Source organism: Arabidopsis lyrata (assembly GCF_000004255.2).
Source record: "Arabidopsis lyrata subsp. lyrata unplaced genomic scaffold ARALYscaffold_1, whole genome shotgun sequence".
In the NCBI taxonomy this organism is placed as follows: Eukaryota; Viridiplantae; Streptophyta; class Magnoliopsida; order Brassicales; family Brassicaceae; genus Arabidopsis; species Arabidopsis lyrata.
In genome coordinates, this window is record NW_003302555.1 from 9,981,421 (window position 1) to 10,001,378 (window position 19,958).

General features: G+C 34.6%; 4 protein-coding genes across 5 annotated transcripts; 1 reads left to right on the forward strand and 3 right to left on the reverse strand.

The window, feature by feature from the left end:
- Positions 1–4,899: 4,899 nt before the first annotated feature.
- LOC9326586 (probable alkaline/neutral invertase D) lies at positions 4,900–8,104 on the reverse strand. 2 transcript variants are annotated; one of them, XM_021011697.1, is made up of 5 exons: positions 7,744–8,104; positions 7,210–7,564; positions 6,454–6,885; positions 5,765–6,323; positions 4,900–5,377 (listed from the first exon to the last, which is right to left on the reverse strand). In XM_021011697.1, the coding sequence occupies exons 2-5, from the start codon at positions 7,528–7,530 to the stop codon at positions 5,085–5,087; spliced, it is 1,605 nt and encodes a 534-aa protein (XP_020867356.1). In that variant the 5' UTR covers positions 7,531–7,564; positions 7,744–8,104; the 3' UTR covers positions 4,900–5,084. The 2 variants fall into 2 exon arrangements, with proteins under 2 accessions (XP_020867356.1, XP_020867355.1); XM_021011696.1 differs by having other exon boundaries at positions 7,814–8,103.
- A 1,471-nt stretch (positions 8,105–9,575) lies between these two features.
- On the forward strand, positions 9,576–14,069 carry LOC9326587 (putative CCA tRNA nucleotidyltransferase 2). The gene is made up of 15 exons (XM_002890479.2): positions 9,576–10,094; positions 10,235–10,365; positions 10,447–10,564; positions 10,739–10,791; positions 10,894–10,943; positions 11,025–11,123; positions 11,251–11,360; positions 11,459–11,586; positions 11,699–11,765; positions 11,877–11,960; positions 12,055–12,117; positions 12,367–12,544; positions 12,745–12,918; positions 13,256–13,350; positions 13,781–14,069. The coding sequence occupies exons 1-15, from the start codon at positions 9,738–9,740 to the stop codon at positions 13,883–13,885; spliced, it is 1,812 nt and encodes a 603-aa protein (XP_002890525.1). The 5' UTR covers positions 9,576–9,737; the 3' UTR covers positions 13,886–14,069.
- Positions 14,035–16,120, reverse strand: LOC9326588 (receptor homology region, transmembrane domain- and RING domain-containing protein 3). Its single transcript, XM_002893197.2, has 4 exons — positions 15,821–16,120; positions 15,319–15,546; positions 14,833–15,228; positions 14,035–14,754 (listed from the first exon to the last, which is right to left on the reverse strand). The coding sequence occupies exons 1-4, from the start codon at positions 15,948–15,950 to the stop codon at positions 14,228–14,230; spliced, it is 1,281 nt and encodes a 426-aa protein (XP_002893243.1). The 5' UTR covers positions 15,951–16,120; the 3' UTR covers positions 14,035–14,227.
- A 2,013-nt stretch (positions 16,121–18,133) lies between these two features.
- LOC9329305 lies at positions 18,134–18,878 on the reverse strand. Its single transcript, XM_002893198.2, has one exon. The coding sequence runs from the start codon at positions 18,814–18,816 to the stop codon at positions 18,262–18,264; it is 555 nt and encodes a 184-aa protein (XP_002893244.1). The 5' UTR covers positions 18,817–18,878; the 3' UTR covers positions 18,134–18,261.
- Positions 18,879–19,958: the final 1,080 nt, after the last annotated feature.

Genomic DNA, 19,958 nt, shown 5'->3' on the forward strand with positions numbered 1-19,958 from the left:
AAACTAACTAATTATTAAAGATCATCATGCATTGAATATATATACAAAATATTTTTATATTGAATATTGTATATATTTTTTTAATTATATAATATTATAAATGATTCAATGACATAATTTTCTAAATATTAAAAAACTAAATTTTTTTTTTTTTGAATATTTATGTTGGTCAACGCCGGTCAAACTGGTCAATACCGGATTCCGGCGAAAAATGTATCGGAAAAAAATGTTTGTGATGCTGGCGACATGACTACATATAGTTCGTATATGTGGGCATGCGATACATATAGTTTGTGTAGTTAGAGATACATTTTTAAACTTTGCATGTTTGGCCATGTCTTCGCTGATACTTCGTGTAGCCAGCCATCTTTTTTCCTTTTTAAAAGCCTATGTTGTCAATAAACGCTATCAAGTAAGTAAGTAGATTTGTTGCATTTTAAACTACAATTCTCCAATTAAATCAGCTATTAAAATTACTTATTTTAGTTTTTTAAAATGTTTTTACTTTTTAGTGTTAATTTCGTCAACCCCAAATTAAAATTAAATCGCCAAAGTTTCTGATTTTAACTAAATGATTGTTCTTTCTGTATGATTATAATGATGTTTGTCGTCGCTTTTTGTTTGTTTTTTGAGTTTTTGTCTTAATTTTTTGCTTTTCGCATTTCTTTTCCTTAATTTTATGATTTTAACAAACTACACCCACTTACTTTCTGAATTTCAAAAAACCTATCTCAAAGTATTTATTTTTTTACTTTCCTAAGATTTTTACAAGTATTTTTAGGAATTCAAAGAAAATATTGAAAATAGCAGAACATGCATACATTTTTTTTTCATGTGAAATAACTACTTTATTGAGCACTTCGGTTCCATATATACAACTACTTCATTGATCACTTGAGTGACATAAAAGATACTATCAAGTAATGATCCCAAATTCCCAATGAAGATATCAAATTTTGACACTAGCTAATTGATTTTAGATAAGCTGTTTAGGAAGACTTGTTTAAAGAAAAATTCAATTTACGTTCATTTTCATTCAATAATTTCCACGGAATAAAAACTTTAGTCTATGTATAAACGTTTCTTTTTGCCCAAAAAAAAAAAAAGTCTATGTATAAACGATTTTCCACCAATACCATTATTATACATGTGATTTTGTGTTCTATCTTTGACGTATTGGTTATTTCAGTATATGCAAAACATGAGATTTTTGAAGAACTCAAAACATAAAATCTCTATGGAGACTGACACATGTCTTTTTAATTATAATTAGAAGTTAAATCCAATTAATTTACTTTTGTTTGTCTCATTCAAAACAAAGAAAGTTTAAAGTCAACGTGGTTAATCTTTCACTTCGTTTTTTGCTTTTTTTTTTTTTTAATCGAGGAATATGACGAGTGTAATTTGTAAACATAATGACACATATGCAATATATAGCTAGAGATTGACAAAATAACTTTTTTGAGGGTCTTTCTTTAAAAGTTAACTAAGATCTTCGTTTACGTAATGGATACCAACACATTATATGGATCCTTAGTCAGCTATAAAAAATCGAATTTTACTCATTAAGCTTTTAGAAGAAGCACGTTATCGAATTTTTTATTTTTTTAAGTTGAGTTATTGTATAGTTGTTGTTGTGATTGTAACTAATATTAACAAATAATCGTCACCATTATCTTAAGCTTTTAGGGTGGACTGCGGACATCAGGTAACGTGCCAGGTCCAATCTGGTTCCAGCATGTGGTTTCCTTAAAAGTTGTTATAATTAAAAGAAATGATATATAATGAAATCGACGTTTAGGTTCTTTTAGGTAGAATCTCACCTAAAAGCTGGTTTAATAACAATATGTATGTGCGGTTTCGTTTTACAGATATAAAATACCGAATTATCATGTGCATCTAGAGACAAAATCTTATTTCATTTGAGCAATCTAATCCTTTTTATTTATTACATGTAAAACCCTTTTATGCGTGTTGGTGGGATTAAACTTTTTCTTTTGGTATATATACACAATTATATATGACAAAACAGCATTTTTGAAAAAAATCATAATTGAATAACCACAATTATGTAACAATTTTGCTATAAAGATGTATACATATCATTTTAAATATCTCATCCATTTCCATAACTTATACGAAAGAACTATTTCTATTTTCTTAGCTTTTTTGAAAAACAAATATTATTCCAAACGAGGCCAAAGTCTAGAATATAAGCAGGTGAGATGGGGTAGAAGATAGATAAAAACAACATGTGAGATGTTGGGTGGTAGGTAACCGAATCTATGATCAATGAATAATGGAAAAAGGGATAATACTCATAAATTATTTTATATAACGAGAAACTTAAATAAAAATGAGTTTTTGTACGAGTTAATAGGAGAAAGTGATGATGTTGCACATGTAGTTAGCTAGCTAGATTGAATCGCATGATCTTTTAGCCAGCCATGCACTAGTGGTATATCCTTATTTATATATCAATCTACACGTAAACTTCTTACATTTCTAGTGTAAAAACAAATTTGTCATTTGGTAAGCTAGTAGTAAATTTATTATTATTATTATTATATAAATACTGGTATAAATTTGTGATATGTTGTTTTCATGGGTAAATACTAAATATCAAGTAAAAACATAAAAATATATATCAAGAAAATTGTTGAAGAGTTGACTAAGAAAACGTAAAGAGAAGGACATTGATGAAGAAACCGTGATGGATATATTTCATCACTCTTTTTGTTTATTTTTTGTTGTGTTTTTGTTTTTTGGGTCAGAAAGATAATTCATCACTCTATGTCTCTATATAGCACAAAACTATATCAATTAGAAAAACCATCGATCCGTATGTGTCATATTAATAAATGTTCTAACATAAATGTTTCTGTAATGTCTCGAAGAAAACTTATGTATGACACAAAACTCTTACATACTCTAAAGTTATATATATATAAGTTCTGAATATTTGTGAATCTACCAAACTAATGGTTTCGTTAATCAGAGGTTGATGAACAAAATTTCCTTTATTATTTACCATTTTGTGACTTTCTTATGGTTGTTTTCGACTGAAACACTAATTAAGGGTAATCTGAAAACTTAACGTTAAAGTCGTCATTTTTTTAAAAACCTTAACGTTGAATTGGACAATTAGATCCAATGCTAATCAAAACTAACACAAATAGTGTTTGTTCACTGCAAACCTTTAATTTGTTTGGTTAATAGTGATTTCGTGAAGCAACTTGTTCATTTGGATATGAAAGATATCGGATATATGTTTGGTATTGGATAAGTTGGGTCACGAGACTCAAGACTCGCAAGTCAGGAAACGAAACGCAAACCTAAAATTAAATAAGACTGGGGCCATCACCTGACAAAACTAACCGATTCCATTGCATTTGCATGGCTGATAATCTCTTCTTCTTAATTCATATCCTATAACATGGTCCCATGCCTCCATGTTATTTTCAATTATTACATCCTTTTTTGATTTTTTTTCTTCATTTATTTGTCTGCCCCTCACAGAACATATTCTATATTATACATATTTTAGATATTTATTTAGTATGCGGGGATGTGCTTTTAGTCAAGTGGTTAAGTCCCCTTGACTCCGCTTTCCCCACCGGAGTTCGACTCCAGTAAGTTGCGTTACCCCGCGTAGTAGAGATTGGCTATGGATCGGACCTTGTCGATCCAAAAATGTCAAAAAAAAAAAAAAAGATATTTATTTAGTATGCTAAACGTTCTACTTCATCTCAAGACTCGTTATCGGCCATGCTCATTCTATCCATTTTGTGTTTTTTTTTTTTTTTTTTTAATGTTTAGGATGAATGTATGGAGACTGAAAAATTGTATAAATGATTTATAGAGTTTTTATTTTTAATCTCTTAATTTTGACCAATACTTATTGAATATGTTTAAGATAATTAGGTTAAAAACTTCAAATGTATTTTACTTATTCATAAGAATGTAAATATCATTTCCGATGCAAGTTTACGTTTTACATGAAATAAATCCTAAAAACATGGTCGCATACCAAACAAAGGTAAAAAAAGATTTGAGCATAAACCATTCAAGATTCAACACATCAACTAAACCTTAACTGATGAAGCTTTTGGTTAGAAGATATAGAGAACTCAATCTAAAGACTCCCCACAACGAAACCTTGACAAAAAAAAAAAAAAAACTTAAATGTTGTATAAAAAACTAAAAAGACCAAGTAATATAGTGACAAAAAAAAAAAATCTTTAACAAAGAAAAATAATGATTAAAATATTTTATACAACCAAACAGAGAATTTTATTTATTCTCTACATCGTTATTTTTTGTTTTTTAACTTCTTTTGTGAAAAGGGAATAATTTGATTTTTTTTTTCCCAAAAAATATGTTTATTATTGATCCACATCATATAGCCCATAGAGGCCCATTCTATTACATCTCGTAAAAAGAAGGATAATCTCTTTAACAATACACGACCCAAAATAAGACACGTGGAATGAACGTGTTGCAGAGAAGCGATGAAACGTTCATGTCATCCTTTGCCGTCAAAGACTCCGATCCGGTGAACGCAATCGACGTCGAAATACAAGCGAACATCGATTTTTGGTTGTTTCTCACCGGAGACTGCTGAAACAGAGAGAGAGAATGCAAAAGCAGAGAATTCAATCCCATCCGTTTCTACTTTGATTCAGTTTCTACTTCCTAGATTTTTCATTATAGTTAGGGGTTCAAGTTAGTTCAGTCTAAGAAAACTCATGAAACAAACAATTTAAGATTGGAGATAAAAGCCCATTGGGTTGCTATCCAAAACCTATAGACGACTATAGCAAATTCACTAAAGACGATAATTATTTTACCATGCAGCTTATTTTTATTTGATGTTATTATGCGGTTATCGATTGTTAGTTTGTTACTAATCGAAGCTAAAATATATGGTAGAAAAAATCGTCTACAAAGAGGTTATCAGTTATCCCACTACTCCTCCACACTAAGGAAAACAATAATAATACAAGATGCGTTAACTTGTAAAACAAAATTTAGAAACTAGCAAATTTTAGCCTGATTTTCTCAAAAGAATTGACAACAAATTATCAAGTCCAAGAATATGATCTCTTAATGACAGGTTTGGTCTGTTTGTCTTCTTCCAATGAGATCATTCCAAGATGAGAAGGATCTTCCAACAACATCTTGGCGACCAAGTAACCTGCGATAGACCATGTCTGAAACTTTCTCGCCTGTTTTCCGATGAACCTTCCTGATTTTCCGTCGTAGTACTCCGGCCAACCATCCTTCAATAGCCGTGCCTCCGCCAGATCTATGGCCCGTCTTGCTATTTGTGGCCGTCCCGTCTTTATGCACGCAGCTGTTAATAGCCACAAAAGCACTGCGCCGGAATAAAATAATCCGACACAAAAAGAACAAAAATGATTATCCGTACAAAAAGGAAAATACTTTATGCCAAAAAAAAAACTTTATTTCCCAAAAACTGTTTCTTATTCCATTGGATACAAACCAAATAAGTAGGAATTTTGACTAACTAAAATACTTTCCGTAAAGAAGATTTATGCATTTTTTCTTAATGATTTTGTTCCAACTTTAAAAAGCCTAAAAGTAATTTAGATAGCTAACACACTTCTTTTTAACGATAAATTCACGCCTTTAGATCCCAAAAGGTTTTTTTAAAATATATAAATACTTATTTTGTCACTCTCAAAAATTGGTTTTGTTATTAAAATATATTTTCAAGAAAGTTAAAGAACAAAAAATTCACCTGGCCAAGAGCCACCGTTATGGTAACTCCAAAGAGTATTCTTAGGGTCACAACCGGTAACTATCCGCCACTCGTGGCTCTCGATCGCCGGATGACAAATCTTAACCGGCATCTCTCCGACCAACTCCTCCCACCGTTCCTCTATCAAATCCATGATCGCAGCCGACTGCTCAGGCGTGGCTAAAGAAGCAAGGATCGCTACACAGTTGCCAAGAGCAAACCACCTGAAATCCATACGAGCTGGACTAACGTTTCCTATGAAGTAACCGCCGCGTAGAGGCATGAAATCGAAGACCCACTCAGGGAACGAGTCAGGGATGACGTTGAACTTGTTGACCGCTGTGTGCGAGTACTCCTCTGTTTTATAACGGTAAATGTCGTTGAGCTGCTGAAAATCGAGCCAGAAATAGCTTCTCATGTGGAAGCTAAGGGCGTGTAGCCGCTTCACTATCCTCTCCATGAACTCTTTACCCTCCGCGTCGTGTTTTAGCATCGACATTGCTGATCGAAGAGCCATGAAGAAGAGAGCTTGGATCTCTATCGGGTACCCGTAAACCCCCTACACAAGATTTAGTTCGTTAAACACTAATTCTGTCTAGAGACCTATCTTTTTACTAATCTTTCAACACTACTAATTCCTAATGATTTTGAATAAGTATAAAGAAAGAAACAGAGAGAATTATTATTACCATTCTTCGATCGACCATGGAGCAGCCATCAGCACAAAGTAATGTAGGGAAAGTATCGAAACCTTCGGAGAGACAAAGAGAGAGAATGAGTCTCATTCCCTTTTGACATTCAGGTGTTTCAGCTAGAGAAGTGTCTCCCGTGGATTTTGTGTAGGCTCTAAGGAGAATGATCCACCAGAAACCTGAGTCAACCGGAGCCACTCTTCCAATCGCGCTCTCGCCAAAGTCAGCGATGATAGTGTCGGTTTTCTTGATCGGGTCATGAATGACCTTGAAGCTAGCCGGCATTGCGCCTTCACCGAGCTTGAACCGGTCTATTCTTTTTTCCCTTCCTTGGATTTGAATTGTCTTGAGGAGGAAGTTCTTAACTATGTCTGGCTCTCCATTCATGAGAAAAGCTAGTGCACTTGGAACAAAGTCTCTTACGAAAACCTAACCAACATTTGAACAAAATTGTTAGAACCCCTTAAATGTTTGTCTAAAAAACTTTATGCAAAAAACACTAGTGTTACTAGGCCTGATTGGTAAAATACCTAACATATAACAGAATCATTACAAAACAGAACATAGGTTTATTTGTTTTTATTTTTTTATTTTTTTGTATGTAATGTTAAATTAAATTAAAATATAACGTTTTTACAACTTGTGCAACGTTTGTGTGAAAGAAATTAACAAGAATACTTAAAACTTATTAACTTAAAATTAACAGAACAAGGTTTAATTATGAAAAACAAAAAACAATCCAAATAACCAAACCTGATCATAGTTCAAGACTTCTTCAGAAGCATGGTCATAAGCAGCGATAGTACCAACCGGTTGGCCACGAAAGTAAACCAATGATCGTCTCAAAGCATCCCAAGCCTCAGCAACCATAGGATGTGGCTCAAACGAGTTTCTAGCCGAAGATACCGGAGTTTCCCATCCTCCGGGAGAATTAACGTTGTCGAAGATTCCCATTTCGCTGAACGACCTCTCGTCAAACGATCTTTTCCGTTCAATATTTAGCCTCGGCCGGTCAAGTAACCGAGCCAAGTCGTCTAGGTCGGATATAGAGCTTGAAGAGTTTACTCCTTCCATGAGGATTCTTTAACTTTGTGTTCTCTGTATAGATCTGGAACAATGGATAATTATAAATTAATTATAACGATTCTTTTTTTTGGGAAATGATAAGGAACATTAACGTAAAAAATGTAACGGAAATATTAAGATTGGACTTATCTAGATAAAAGTAATTAACATTAGTAATCGTCATAAATACTGTTCCTATGGATGTAGTAAAAAAAATCGTACATGTATCGAGATGGTTACGACAAATCGTCGAAGCTCAGATCTGAGAAGGTAAAGATAAACATAAACGGACCTTAATTACGACGGAGAGATAATCTCCGGGCAAACAAATCAGCCGGTGGAGAAATGTGATAGAGATAGAAAGAAGAGAAAAAAAAAAAGGAGAGAGAGAGAGGATGATGTGAGATATATATAGAGGGGAGATTAGAGACGACTACGAACGTGGAAAGTCTCTCATTTTTCTTTCTCTCATTGACTGTGGTAATGGTGGAGAAGAGAGCGAGAGAGATGAAGCCTAGTGGCTTTGGTCGTAGAGAGAAGATGATTGGAGCGTGGTTTTCACGCGAAGAAAACGACATCGTTTTTGAGTCTGACATGTTAATTTGGCTTAATCTCTATCGATTGGGTCATTGGACTTTTCGCCCGTTCGATCGGCTTTTTCTCGAGTTTTGTTTCGGTTAGAAAAAGAAAATTGTTACTCCCTCTCGTTCTAGTTATTTGATGTTTTGAATTTTTTTCTTGTTCCACCAAAATTGTTATTTTTGTTATTATTTTTGTTTGTGCCCAATAGTAGAAGGAGATAAGTAAAACTAATATTATTAAACTAACAAAATAATAATTAAAAAATATAAAAGTTACTTTTTCTTTATTTGTGTGTAAAACTAAAACATCATTGTTTTAGGAATAGAAGGAGTATTATTATGTTTTAATAGTAGTTTTTTAAGTCTTAACTCTTAAATTTGGATTTGTATAATGTGATAAGTTGAATTGACCAATTGGCGTAGTCTGTTGGTTAAAATCAAATGATATGTTTCCCTTTAATTTGTTTATACAAATATGTAAAGCTTTGTTTTTTTTTTTTAATGTAATAACTAATCATTCCAAAACCGAAAACAAAAGTAGGAGTAATATAGGTTATCATCTACCGCTGGGTAAAAAAAAAGTTGTTTTAGCTATATTGAAAATCAATCATAATTATACGTTTCCATCCCAAGTTGATGTGTACATTACCATCAAATCAGATATAACGTGAATTTGGCAAAATAAATAAAACCATTGTCAGTGCATGCGGTTCACGTGGACGATGTTAAATCCAGGATTGTGTTTTTGCTTTCAAGTCAGGTCTTATAGTTGATGGGAACTGAGCTTAGCTAGCTGTAAATTGACATTTTTCATTTATGTACAACATAAACATGACCTTCTTTCTTTTTTTTTTGACAACCATGAAGTTTGGAACCGGAACTCGTAACTCGTAAGTCGTATCTCCCTGAGTCGGGATTGGGCTAATTACTTCAAACCAGATGTGTTTTGGGACTAATATATAGTACTGAAAAAGACTTTTTCAACAAAAACAATATAACAAGAACCGAAAATGTTTAGTTAAAAAAAAAAAAACTATATACAACTGAAAATTTATGTTGTAGTCTCTCTTTTTTTTTTGTTACGTACGTGGTCATCAACGGGAATTTTTTTGTTGGTATACAAGATTTAACGCATGCGTGTAAATCTATTTATAGACCTATAGTTTCGTAGATTTCACGTAAAGTCTTCAATGGTTGACTAAATAGTGTTACTATCTTAGGATATTTCTCATAATTTTTCCTATACATTTGCACCAGATGAAAGAGGCGTATACATTTTCCTTTACTTCTCTTAAAATAGTATATTGAGTTGAACTAAATATCATTATGTAAGATTGGTATACTTTATCATACTTCTATCAACACCGACCGATTCACCAAATATATCTCAGTACAATACATAAGATAAACGAACTAATTATCCAAAGCTCCATGAACCTTTATTTGAATTTGGATAGCCAGCAAGAAACCCATAAGCTAAACCAAGAACCCATTGAAATGACAATTGGGCCATTATTGGGCCTAATAATCATTCTACCTTATACAGGATCCGACTTGGCCCATTACACTTCGCCGGTTCGGAACGCCGCCGTAAATCGCCGCATCAGAAAATAATGGAAATTACAAAAGCCGACGATGAGACTGTCTCTTCCCATCAACACTCTCATAAATCTCCCAAAACCTCTCTTTCTAATTTCTCCTTTTCGCTACCGTAACCCTAATCGTTCCCTAACCGTCGCGTTTCGCACTTCATCATCGCTTCTTCGCGTTTCCGGTGTCCCGTCTCGTCTGTGTTGTTACTGGTTCTCGACGAAGGCGATGACGACGAATGTTGGAGAGGAGGATAAGCAATCGATTCCTCCAATCGAATTGAAGGAGAATATTGAGCTCACTGATAAAGAACGGAAAATTTTCGATCGGCTTCTTAGTACTCTCCGTTACTGTAACCTTGACACGCAGCTTCGTGTCGCCGGTGGTTGGGTCCGTGATAAGGTACACGCAGCTCCGTTTTCAGATTCTATGATAAGTGTTGGGAATTTTGTGGAACTCGTCTAGAAGTTGAAGATTCTTGGATTGTGTTGATATAAGTAAGAGTGTTTGAGAGTTGATGTTTGCTTTATCTTTGTTTTCAGCTGCTAGGGAAAGAAAGTGATGATATTGATATAGCTATTGACAATATGTCTGGAAGTGAATTTCTTGATAAGTTCAAGGAATATTTATCTTCGAGAGACGAAGAAGTACAAGGCGACACTATTATTGAAAGGTTTTGAACTCTTCTAGGCTTGTAACTCTAATACGCTATAGTTCTTTGATGTTAACTGGTCTATTGTGTTGGTGTTTTCAGGAACCCTGACCAATCGAAACACTTGGAGACAGCAAAGATGCGGATTTATGACCAATGGATAGATTTTGTGAACTTGAGAAGTGAAGAATACACAGAGAATAGTCGTATTCCTACAATGGTACTGATCCTTATTCATTTCCTATGTGGTTTGAATGTATTTTATGTGCTGTGAATGCATAACAGAGCCTATCCTGAATATAGAAACGATATTAGTTGTCCAGTGTTGCAATGCTAAGGACCTAAGTGCTTGTGCTGCTTATCTTATAGTGTTTATTTCTCTGCTTTATTACAGAAATTTGGCACCGCAAAAGAGGATGCTTTTCGTAGAGATTTAACCATAAATAGGTACACTCATCTTCTTCCCTTTGAACCAGAAGTAGTATAACTATGATCTCCGTATCTCTGAATGCTAATTGGGACATTTTTATGATTTCTTAAATTTGACAGTTTATTCTACAACATCAACTCTGGCTCAGTAGAAGACCTTACAGAAAGAGGTTAGTATATCCTTGTGTTATCATCATTCATTCCCTGTGATGCTCAAAATAATTGCTTACAAGGAACTGATATAATTACAGGCATCGATGACCTCAAGTCCGGAAAGATTGTCACACCCTTGCCCGCAAAAGCTACATTTTTGGATGATCCTTTGCGAGTTCTCCGGGCTATCCGCTTTGGTACTTGTGGTTTCTTTCCTTGTTGTTTTTTTCCATTATATGTCATTACATTGCCCATCTCAGATCTTCCATTTTGAGCTCTGTGGTTCTCGTTTTGTCAGTCCGTTCTAATATACTGCCATAACAGGTGCAAGGTTTGGCTTTACTCTGGATGACGAACTAAAAGAAGCTGCTTCAAGTGAGGAAGTAAGGGTTGCTCTTGGAGAAAAAATTAGCAGAGAGCGGATTGGGAATGAAGTATGTATTTGCATTTCCTGCTTGCTGAAGATAGCTAATTTCTCTGGCGAACTTCTTTTTTAAGGCCTATCATTACACAACTTGATTCTTTGGTGCAGATTGACTTGATGATATCTGGGAATGGTCCAGTTTCAGCGGTTACCTATCTTTCTGAGCTGAAATTATTTCCGGTTGTGTTTTCCCTTCCCTCTTCAGCTGAGCCTTCACCATCAGAGAATTGTGGCAGGTTTATCTCATTTCTACTCTTAATACTCGCTAAGTTTGTAAATCTGGCTCTGTGACACTGCTATTCAATATTCATATTTTGCAAAACTCACTCACATGTCTTGCTATTTTAGCCTCTCCCAAGCTTACTTGGAAGCTATGTGGAGCCTGCTTCAAACACCTTGGCTAGGAAATTTCAGTGTGAGTCTTTATTCTGGCGTGTTCGCTTCTTGCTTAACTGCTAAAGATTGAGTTCCCCTATCTTTTTATATTTAATTAGATTTTGATTGGTGTCTTATCATTTTGTTTTAGGCTGAACAAAGACGGCTTGGAATGTATGCTGCTATGTTTCTCCCTTTTAGGAAAACTGTATACAAGGACAAGAAGGGCAAATCGGTATGCACTCCCTTATTTATTTTATCATCTTTCTTGGGCTAAGTAAATCTGAGTTTGGTTGTCTAACCGAACCAACCTTGTGCCCTTTTTTCAGATTCCTGTTGTCAACCACATTTTTAAATTCTCCATGAAGAGGAAGAGCAGTGACGCTGAAACAGTGAGTTCTAATTATTATGTTCAATATCTTAGGCCTTACTTCAGTAACTATTGGGTGATACTTGTGTTGTTTTCTTTGGCACTAACTGAAAAAAAAAACAATTAACTGTGTACAATCAGAGCCTTCACCTGTGACATTAGATTATAGGTGTGTTCAACTTAAGGTATCTCGTTTTACCATACCTTAAGTTCGACTGCTATACAACTTGACAGATTCATCACTATTTTGATAATGAATTCCATTCTTTAGGTTATGAATATACATCAGACTACGGAGAGATTTCGATCGTTGATTCCATCCCTTGAGGCAAAGAACGACGTGGAACTGGACGAGCTTGATTGGGCCGCATATATTATTGATCACTGGAAAGCCATCACCCTTAATGATCCACTGATCCCAGCAACTTCGAAAATAAGAGTGCTCACAGGTTCTCCTCTATAGTTTGTAGTATTGTATTACTCCCACCTTAATAACTTGAGCAGATAAAAAAGTCACTAATATATATTAGTTAGTGGTGTCATTGATAATTTTTAGACGAGAGAGTATCATTACACTTGTGGTATAATGAACATATTATATTTGACCATATGTATATAACTAAAATGTTTTGTTTTACAACTATTCCAGGGTTTCTACTTAGAGATATTAAAGACTTCTGGCGTGTTTCTCTCTTAACATCTTTGTTATTGTCTGCTACGGTTGACGTTATGAACGAAGATCAAGATATCGGGCAGCTGAACTTCCAACTGGAAAAGATGCGAGAAACTTATCTGACAGTTGAGGCCACCATTCATGATCTGGGTAAGTGTTAGAATGCTTGATAAATGGTAGCATATAAGATAGATATATCTAAGAGGAGGTAGATGAAGTTAGGCTGTGACTAGTTACCAAGGCTCCCCACGTTTTTGTGACTACCAAACTCACCACTAGTAGAACTAAGAACATCAAAAGAACATGAGAAGCTGATTTTATAATTCCTGTTTTTGAGCAATAGACTTTGAGAAGCGATGCAACTAGTAGGGTAGAAGAGAAAACAAATCTTTAGAAAGCTCATTATTCTGTCATTAGAACTGCATCTGTCAATGTGCCTGGGGAACCATTCCAAATACGTAACTGTGTTTCTTTCTTAACATTACAGGTCTTGATAGCATCTGGGATGCAAAGCCTCTAGTGAATGGCAGGGAGATAATGCAGATTGCTGAGCTGAAGGGAGGATCCCTCATCCGTGAATGGGTAAGGCTTCCTTTCTTTTCATTGATTCCCAATCCTCAAATATCTCAGAATTCAGAACTTAGAACGTTTTCTCATCCTAGATATCTGTCTCTTGGAGTTGTGCTCAGTAGAAATTGAACTTGCAGATCTAGTCTCTTGCATGCCTCTGTTTCTGTTTCTTAGATCACTATATTATCTAAGTTTAGTCTTTAGCTGTGACTAATCCTGCAAAACCATGCAAATCACCTTTCTGAAACATCAATTATATCCTGCTTTCCAAATGTGGCTTTATGAAACTGTTAGTCGTGTAATGCTAGGCAAACCCAGCCTTAAGGCTTTTAACTAAAAACTCGATCCGAAAGATGTGATATCAAAGTAATCTCGTTCAGTTGAATCATTGATCCTGTCTTGCTTATCTCTTTTACTGAATGCCAATTGCTCTATTTTGCAGCAACAGAAGCTGCTCACATGGCAGCTGGCTTACCCCAACGGCACCGCAGAGGAGTGCAAGGAGTGGATGAGATATATCAAAGCCAAACGACAAAGGACAGAGTGACTTTAGAATCTAGTGGCTAGTTGTGCTGTGTAGTCTTATAAAAATCCACTAACATTTAGATTAATTCAATTTCAGTTTTGACAAATTTTATCAATTCTAGGCTCATTTCCTGGCAGTTGAGCTGTATGTTTCTGGTGTAACAAAACAAATTCGGGCAAAAAAAATGAAAGAATGAAAACCAACACGAAGAGAGTTGTGTATACATATCATTGATAGAGAGGGATCTGATGGTGTATTCCTGACATCAAAAAGAAGAAGAATCCTACATGAACCAAAGATGACTGGACCAGCACCTAAGGAGACAGATTCTTCTGCAGTGTTCTGTTGCAAGCTCGGTCGATATCAGTCCGGAAGCGAGTGTGCAGAGGCGAAAGGAGAGAATGTATTTGCTGTATAATTGGAAAGCAGATGATTGGTTGAACTGAATAATCCAGGTGATGCATTGCTTGGGTATGGCCGGTATGGTGACATGTCCATCGCGTTGAGAGGTGACATGGTCGAATAACCCAGTGAATGGAAAGACTTCATAGAGAGGTATGATCTCTGTGATGATGACTGCAATGGTGAGGCTTGTCGCCTGAGATTCTCAGAGATACGGCTGCCATTTATTGGTGAAGAGCGGCTTCGATGAGAGGAAACCCTGACAAACTGTTGAATGTAGGACGGGCTCGCATGTGAGAAAGAAACTGAGGATCCCAAAGGAGGAGGGTCTATACACACTACAGATGATGTTGCAATGGAAGAGCTTAGCAATGGTGTGCTCTCTGTAGCTGGTGGCTCATCTGCGCTCGTTCTCGCATCCCGTTTACAGACTGGACAAAACGTTCTCCATGATATAAGCCACGAGTCTACGCATGAGACATGAAACTCTGAGAAAACACCCAAAGAATTATAGAATCATAAGTTTGTTGTCAAGCAGAGATAGTTTAAAACACAACATACTCAACTGTGACTGCAAGGTAAGACCCTGAGCTTGTCTCCAACAATGTAGTCTTCGAGGCAGATAGCGCAAGAGAAGCCAGTAGTGTTGTCTATTTTTGCATAAGTGAATGTAACACTCGGCATTGCATTCACCATTTTACAGCACATCCCATTGAACTGAGATGTAGAGTTTCTAAGTGTTGTGCAATATCTATAGAAGAAGATACAAGCGGCCATAACACAAAAAATAGCCAGCAACAAGATCAATGCTATGGAAGCGTACAAGGACCACACCGAGTCCTCTGAATTAGATATCAACATGACTTCCGTTTCCGCCAAACCAGCGTACTTCTTGAGAATTTCTCCGGCAGTTTTCGTCACAAAAACCGCTTGAATCTTTATACCTTCCGAGTCTCCCCCCACTAAAAACAAAAGTCCCAAAATCAAGATTTATAGCATCAATTCAAGATTTGAGACTTGTATAGCATAGACATGGAGAGGCATGAATTTACTTGCGAATAAGAATTTGCGGTCCACATTGTCATAGACAATGGCAGCCTTGAAACCGCTTCTCTGCGCGTTTCTGACTTTGTACTCAAAACTGCAGCCTCCTCTTATGATCAAAACAAAAGGGGAAGTACCATTAGGGCTCTGCTCCGGTTTATTCCTCAAGTTTCGGCAAGCGTTGAGAGGCTCAGCTACATAAACCACTCCGGTTTCCACCGTAGTCACTAATGGAGCTGAAAACACGGAACTTTCATCAGGATCAACTAATATAGATTCAAACATATTCAAAATCTCTCTTTTCTCAAAACTTTTGTTAGAAGCAAAGTATAACACCTTTGTAACTTTTTTTTTTTTTTTTTTTTGGTAAAAGGTGAAGTAACACCTTTGTAACTTAAAAGAAATAAATAGAAAAACCAATGGAAAAATTGACCGTATAAGTGGTGACAAAGTCATGGACAACACGTAACTGCAAGCAGAAATAAACGAAGGATCGAGAGAGAAACTCACAGAAATCAGCTTCAATGCCGACAAAAGAACGAGTTATGTTGGAATTCATCAAAATGACTTGGCCTGCGTCTACTACATATGAAACAATGAAAAGGAGTAATGTTAGGATTAGCAGAACAACAAGATTCATCGTCTCTTTGTTCACAAATCCAAACAAATAACAACTTAAGTTTGAGGGAGTTATGTGTGAGTATCTACGTTGGTCAAATCTTATGTTCGTCAAATCAATATTCAAAACTTTAGTGAAATCATAAGTTATTCAATGATTTTTAAATGTCAATTAATGATTTTGATAAAAAAAATGTTGATTGTAAGAAAACTTTGAAGATTTTTATAGTAAAAATATTTTTAAAAAGACAACTTTTAACAAGTATATATTATTTTGTTGACAACAAAAATAAGTATATCTTTCAATATTTGAACATTTTTATTAAATTTGTAAGTTATTTTATAGTAAAAATCTATACAGATTTGAGAATGATTTAAAATATTATAACCAAACCATCTTTATCAAAATTTAAATAAAGGCCATAACTTTTTATTTTTTATCAATAACATCCATTATTCTGAACTCCTATTCTCAGATTCTAAATATGAAACTCGTACTAAAGTACATAAAATTTTCCAGAATTTGAATAATAAGGGTTATGATTCTGGAGGCGATAGTAAGAGAAGAAAGAGATGTGTATTGGATCTAAAATGTGTTGTTAACATGAACTTGAAGAGTTTTATTTTTGGTCCAATCTATTTTAGTTTCACTTGAAATAACCTGACAAACTTTGATGTCTAACTTTAAAATCCAACTTATTTCTACGAAACAAATAAAACACACTTTTATTAGCACTTGATAGACAGAAAACAAAACATAGTACATCATTCATTGCATTTAAATCTTTGTGTTAGAGAGGACATCGTTCTTAATAACAAAATGTGCCAATATCCACAAAACTTGCTTTGCTTGAAGCGCCATATCTAGACGAGAGCTCGTCCCTCTTTATCGTTTGGATGGATTTGTCTTCCAAAGTTCTCAAATCTAAAAGCTTTGTTTGATGAATCAATTTTCTAATTTACCATCTGAAAAGTTCCTTTGAAAATGGTTTGTGTTGATGAAAATCTTGACTGAAATTCCCACCTTCATGAATCATGAATATGATCTCTATAACCAAGTTCAAAAGCACGGTATTTATGACTATGGGTCCTCCAAAACCAATTAATTTCATGTTAACTGTGTATGAATAATATTCACATGAGGGAATTTGAAGGGTGAATATCATCAATAAATTTGAATCCCATCATTTGTAAACATTGTCTGTCGTTGGCAATGAAAGTTGATTCTCATTTATGTACTCCCATCACTTCCATAATTCATTTAAATATCATTTGATACGACCGACTTAATATAAATAACTACTAGAAATTCCAGTAGTTAGCTTTAGTTAAGAAATAATAATCGAGAAAATATATATACCTTTAGATTGTCTTTTGGACATTAGAACCCCTACTGTTCAAGAAAAAAATGATAAATTTCGCTTTTCCTAATTAAAAAGAGTAAAATTGAATAATTGACTGACATGATTACATGAATGACGACCCACAACAAAAGTCGATTGTTCCTAATTACAGTATAAATATATATATATATATATATATATATATATATATATATATATATACATGTTTTGATGAAACATCCAAGTACGCTATAGTCTATACAAAAACTTCTTAAATTTAATATGATTTTGACTGAACTCTCTGTGCAGATGATCATATTTCTTCCTTGATGGTTACAGATATATTAAAAGTGCATTGACTCTCACTAAAAATCGTTTGTGTATTATTAACCAACTTATCCATTGGATATAAAAATTTGCTGTTTTCACATCGTCTATGGGTTTTTCTCTCTCTTAAATATCACCTTATACAATTGGAATATAAATCGTAGTCTAGTTATAGGGTTAAGGATACAAACATGATCAATGAAGTTTCGTATAAATAATAGTTATAATCTTTTATTTACTTTTTTTTCAAATAATGAAATAGCGTTAATTTCTTTAAAAGATAATAGGCAAAATCCGAAGATATCACACATACATACATACATGCAATCACCTAAGATGACGTTGTATCACAATAAAGTAACTGGTTACATGTAGCTTTCAGACTTTATCATACGTCGGTGTTCAAATCCATATGGTAAAAACACATAAATCATAACCATTAATAGTTATGCATGGAGCAATACTATACAAAAAATATATATTAATATTTACAAGATAAAAGCAATAACAAACAAAAAACACGTCCTAGAGAATATAACGCAATAATACTCTTTTGTATGTATTAATAACAGAAAATAACATATGATATACGTAAGTTTGTATAATTATCATACTTTATTCAAAATCTTATATATTTTAGTAACGATCGACGAATGTGATAAATCATCGGCTACGACGACGAGTGCTGAGAAGAAGATGATCGTATGAAGCAACTCGGTCGATGGACTTCGGGAGATAAACAATGGATTCAGAAACTGCACAAGCTCTTCTACAAGAAGCGTAAAGATTCAGTAACCCCATGTTGCTCTTCCTCAAGACCTTCCTTGATTCGCCGCCGGTATGTTCTCCGACGTTGGTGCCTTTGGAACACTCTACCAACGCCGCCGTGAAGGGATCTCTCATGGCCGCAGGAGACGTGTTCTTCTTACGTCTGGTGTTGGGGTTATGGTTACTCCGGTGAGGAGGGAGAGGCAAGAGGTTGCTTGATGATTCGTTTTTCCGGTGATATGGGAACTCTTTAGGTTTACCGGGAAGCTTTTCCCATGAAAATGGGACGCCAAGGGGATGGAGAGGGGTTGCCGGAGAGTTGCTGGAGAATAGGAGATAATTGGAAGAGGAGGAAGAGAGTGATCGCCGGGTAGAAATGTTAACCGGCGATGAGAATTTGATCGAGTCGGATCGTCTAGGTACAATTCGGGTCCTTGGGGAAGTATCCATTGAGAAGAGTGTTAGTTTTGGACTTGAGTTCTTGCCTTCTTGTTGTCGTCCCCTTTGTTCTCTTTTATTTAAAACTTTGGACGTGAAGGACAAAATTGTTAATATAATAATTTAAATGGTCACAGCAGAGAGAGAAATTTTATTTTGAGAACGTTTTATTTGGGATGTATCTTTAGTCTAGTGGTTCAGTCTATTTGATTTCACTTTTTTCAGCGGAGTTCAACTCTACTAAGTCACGTTATTAGTAGAGTTTGACTATAGATTAGACCTTGTCAATTCAAAAATGTCAAAAAAAAAACTGCTTTACTTTTAAGATAAACACCACAAATCACAATATTCAGTAGTACACTAAGTTTTTACTTTTTTGGTAAAATGGTATGGAGCAGACAAAACATTTTGAAGGTTTCACTTTTAAAACATAACTATGAATCAAAAGTAACTAGTGAATTTAGAGATCTCAACTAATAATTTTTAAATTTAAGACACACTAAAACTAATTAATAAAAATGCATTAAACATTTAAAAAAATCTCATGAAACAAGACAAAAAAACCTATATAGATGGGCCTAAAGAAGGTTGCCACTTATTGGATCTAACCCATTTTGAGGACAATAATATTGTCATTGGTTATAAGCCCTTTAATCAAAACTATCATTAAATTTATGTCTCCTCTCGGGTCGTTTTCCTTTCTCCCTCACAATTAATGCATTCATGGCAATTTGCACGCTGTGTTTTGTCTTTATATTTAGTAAAACAAACATTTTGACTTGTCTCTTAGATTTTTTTCTGCATCAAACTACATTTCTCCTTTATTTTTCTATCAAATATGAAAACTAAAAGTTTTCCCGTATATATATTCAATGAGAGACAACCTAGCAATTGTTTAGGAACGAACAAAGACGAGATTACGTTTGCGTTTCTGTTTTCATGAAAACACCAATACAAATGCGAGGAAACAAATCTATATTGTTTTTAGTTTAACGTTTCATGTTTGTTTGAAAATTTCGAATGACGTTTGTATAAAATAGACAACTAAAAAATAGTATTGTGGTTGCATTTAAACGCGTACTGTCTGCGTTTGCTTCATCTATCTCCCTCAGTGTCTCAATGTCTGAAGTCTGAACTAAGAGACAGCTGTAAAC

Excerpts from the sequence above, each read along its gene's own strand:
- LOC9326587 (XM_002890479.2), top strand. The coding sequence starts at position 9,738 with ATGAGACTGTCTCTTCCCATCAACACTCTCATAAATCTCCCAAAACCT. Across the intron at positions 10,366-10,446 it reads GGCGACACTATTATTGAAAG|GAACCCTGACCAATCGAAAC; the intron begins GTTTTGAACTCT and ends TGGTGTTTTCAG. Across the intron at positions 12,118-12,366 it reads AGAGCAGTGACGCTGAAACA|GTTATGAATATACATCAGAC; the intron begins GTGAGTTCTAAT and ends TCCATTCTTTAG.
- LOC9329305 (XM_002893198.2), bottom strand. The coding sequence starts at position 18,816 with ATGGATACTTCCCCAAGGACCCGAATTGTACCTAGACGATCCGACTCG.
- LOC9326586 (XM_021011697.1), bottom strand. The coding sequence starts at position 7,530 with ATGGAAGGAGTAAACTCTTCAAGCTCTATATCCGACCTAGACGACTTG. Across the intron at positions 6,886-7,209 it reads AAGTCTTGAACTATGATCAG|GTTTTCGTAAGAGACTTTGT; the intron begins GTTTGGTTATTT and ends AATGTTGGTTAG. Across the intron at positions 6,324-6,453 it reads CCATGGTCGATCGAAGAATG|GGGGTTTACGGGTACCCGAT; the intron begins GTAATAATAATT and ends AATCTTGTGTAG.
- LOC9326588 (XM_002893197.2), bottom strand. The coding sequence starts at position 15,950 with ATGAATCTTGTTGTTCTGCTAATCCTAACATTACTCCTTTTCATTGTT. Across the intron at positions 15,547-15,820 it reads CGGCATTGAAGCTGATTTCT|CTCCATTAGTGACTACGGTG; the intron begins GTGAGTTTCTCT and ends CCGTGTTTTCAG. Across the intron at positions 14,755-14,832 it reads GGTCTTACCTTGCAGTCACA|AGTTTCATGTCTCATGCGTA; the intron begins GTTGAGTATGTT and ends GTGTTTTCTCAG.